Source organism: Buceros rhinoceros, unplaced genomic scaffold (genome assembly GCF_000710305.1).
Source record: "Buceros rhinoceros silvestris isolate BGI_N320 unplaced genomic scaffold, ASM71030v1 scaffold23244, whole genome shotgun sequence".
Lineage (NCBI taxonomy): Eukaryota > Metazoa > Chordata > Aves > Bucerotiformes > Bucerotidae > Buceros > Buceros rhinoceros.
In genome coordinates this window covers 1,226-4,294 of record NW_010409140.1, presented here as the reverse complement: position 1 = coordinate 4,294, position 3,069 = coordinate 1,226, and the positions used below count along the sequence as shown (strand labels likewise).

Here is a 3,069-nt window from a genome sequence, read left to right as displayed (position 1 = left end):
GGGTTTCGATGGTTTTGATCATCACAGTCTTCTTGGTGTGCACCTCAGAGCCACGCTGCTCTGGGCTGGTCTCTGTGGGTGGGAGGACACAGGGGATGGGAACGCAGGAACATGTGGCATGGGGACACAGGGGATGGGACCGCAGGAACATGTGGCATGGGGGCACAGCAGTGAGGCTGGGGCCACTGGGGGACTTCAGGAGCCCTGGCTTAACCACTCCTCAGCTCATGGCAACACCCAACCAAGTGCCCCCCCAGCCCCCGGGGCTCAGTCTGGCACCCGTGGATTCCCCACCTATCAGCCTGGTTGCAGCCCCCCAGGACGGGGATTTGTCCCCACACAGCAGACCTCTGGGGAGTCATCCCACATGCCCCCTGCTCACGGGGCGATGCTTACCTCGGAAATTGAGTGCGGAGGCAAAGGTCTGGTGCATGGGGATGCTGATCCTGCAGGGACACAAAGGGGAGAGCTCAGCACCAGCCAGCCCCAGCTCTCAGGTGGCTGCTCATGGGGTGGGAGCCCCAACAGCTGATCCTGCTGGTCTTCCCACCTTGTCCTGCCCCTCACTGCTCACCGGTTCTCCTCGCCCTCCAGCAGCTTGCGGTATGTGGCAATCTCTACATCCAGGGCCATCTTGACGTTGAGCAGGTCCTGGTACTCACGGAGGTGCCGGGCCATCTCATCCTTCAGGTGCCGGATCTCCTCCTCCAGCCGGGCAATGGTGTCCTGGTACCCGCCAGCCTCCCCCGCGAAGCGCTCCTCCATCTCCCGCATCTGGCGCATCAGCGAGTCGTTCTAGGGGAGAGCAGGACTCAGTGGGGGGCGGAACTGGAGGGGCCAAGGATCACCTGGGGTGGGAACTGCGGATGCTGGGGGGTGGCCTAGGAGAGAGCCAGGGCCCTGGGGAGAGCCATGGTCAGCGCTGGGTTGGGTTCAGATAACGTGGGACCATGATGGGTTCCTGTCACCCTCCATTTGCTCAGCTCTAGGCAGGAGGATCTGGCGGGACCAAGGTGGGCAGGTGCTGGACAATTCCGGCACCTTCTTCCTGGCCGCCCAGCAAAGCCATCTACCCCAGCAAGGGGGCACAGAAAGGTGGACAGCTGCCTGGGGTGAGCACTGCCACACTGGTGGCTGCTGTCTCCCTCCTATGACCATGACAGTGCTGGAGTGGAACTGTTGTGCTCTGTTTGTTTGCAACCAACCACCTTCCCAGCCTGCAACCAGACACCCCAAGCCCTGTGCCCGCCTGCCTGGAGCCAAGCAGGCGGGAGCACCTTTTGCAATCTGTGCCTTGACCCCGGGACTCTGCCAAAACACTTGCAGAAGCCTGGACAGCCACTGGGAGAGGCACTGGGGTACGAGTCCTCCCATGGCAGCAACTCAGAGAGCTGGGAAGAGAGAGCTGGGAAGAGTCCCCCAACCTAGAGGTGTCTCAGAGGTCCCCGAGCAGCTGTGGAGCAGCAGGTCCTTGCAGGGAAGCTGGGGGTCTCCCTGACATGGCTCTTGGCTCACCGTGCCCTTGAGGGCATCGATCTCGCAGGTGTAGGACTGGATCTGGTGCCGGTACTCCAGCATCTCCTGTTTTGCCTGCCGCAGTGCGTCATTGTTCTTGTTAGCTGCCTGTGTCAGGTCAGACACCTGGGGAGAGACCGGGGTCAGCGGGCATGGTCACTGGGACCCAACGCACCGGGGCCAGCCTGGGGCACACCACCTACTGCACCTTGGACTTGTACCACTCCTCAGCCTCGGCGATGTTCTTGGCGGCGATGTTCTCGTACTGAGCACGGATGTCCCGCAGTGCAGCCGTCAGGTCAGGCTTGGAGATGTCCATCTCCACCTGGATGTGCTGCTCCTGCAGCTGAGCCTGCAACTCCCGGATTTCCTGGGGGGACAAGGTGACACCTCAGGGCACCCGCCCAGTCCCACGGGTGCTCACAGGAAAGGGGGCCACCCCCAACCTACCTCTTCATGCACCTTCTTGAGGAAGGCAATCTCTTCCTGCAGGGACTCGATGCGCCTTTCAAGGTCAATGCGTGCCAGCGTGGCTGCGTCCACGTCCTGAGGGGACACGGAGCGAGGAGGGTGGTGGTGTGGGGAGAGCACCAGGGCTGGAAGGTGCACAGCTCATACCCAGGGCCACGCCCTGGTGCTGGGGCCAGGCTGCCAGGGGCAGATGGGGCTGGGAGGGGAGATGGAGGTCCCATGACTTGGGGGAGTTGGGTACTCACAGCTCTGAAAGCAGCCAGGTTGTTCTCAGCCTCTTCCTTCAGCTGGATCTCCTCTTGCAGTCTGCAGGAAGAGAGAGGAAGTTAGCAGGGTCCAGAGGAAGCCCCATCCCCTGGCGACGATGTCACCCCGAGTTGTCCCTGAGCTCAATGTGGCCTGGTGGGAAGACGGGATTGACGGCAGTGGGAGGGCTGGCGAGGGGCCAGGGGCTCTTCCTCCCATTCCCTATTATAGTCAACACCGGAGAGAGCACAAAGGCATGAGGTCAGCTCGGTGCCACGCGCACTGCCCCGGCCCTTATAGGGGAGAGTGGCCCGCAGCCGGGATGACAAGGAGCAGGATCCGGCATGGGGAGCCCAAGGGATGGCCACCGGCTGAGCTGTCCCAGGGACAGCAGGAAGGCAGGCGGGTCTCAGCAGTGATGTGGGACCGGGCTGTGGAGCAGGGACTGCTGAGGTGTGAGCCCAAGGTCAGGGCTGGGGAGCCAGACTGCGGCACGGTAGGGAGCAGGGCTGCAGGGCGCCGGTGTGGGGAGGAGACAGAGATACCCGGGTGTCAGGAACCTGGCGCTTGTGTATTCTGCTCCTCTCTTGACATTGAGGGGTCCTCCGTGCTGCCACCCCAGCTTCCCAGCATTAGGGGCTCTGCCCCACCAGGAATCTAGCACTGAGGTTGTGGGGGGAGGCAGCGAGCTGTGTCACCCCCAGAAAGTGGGAACTTGGTCCCTGGGACACAGAAACGAAGAGGAAAGGTGCAGACCAGCATCAGAACAAGCCCCAGCCAGGCCCATAGCATCCTTAGGGGTTCCTGCCACTCCCAGGACACCCACGACAGGCCTGG

At 62.5% G+C, this 3,069-nt stretch overlaps 1 protein-coding gene across 1 annotated transcript in view; it reads right to left on the bottom strand.

Annotated features, from left to right (window-relative positions):
- Nucleotides 1–3: 3 nt before the first annotated feature.
- LOC104492579 (desmin-like) overlaps nucleotides 4–3,069 on the bottom strand; it is a gene marked incomplete at both ends in the record, with an annotated part of 4,286 nt that continues 1,220 nt past the window's right edge. The window contains 7 exon segments of the mRNA XM_010135156.1: nucleotides 4–72; nucleotides 397–446; nucleotides 575–795; nucleotides 1,516–1,641; nucleotides 1,724–1,885; nucleotides 1,966–2,061; nucleotides 2,232–2,292. Of these exon segments, the coding sequence (XP_010133458.1) occupies nucleotides 4–72; nucleotides 397–446; nucleotides 575–795; nucleotides 1,516–1,641; nucleotides 1,724–1,885; nucleotides 1,966–2,061; nucleotides 2,232–2,292 (785 nt within the window).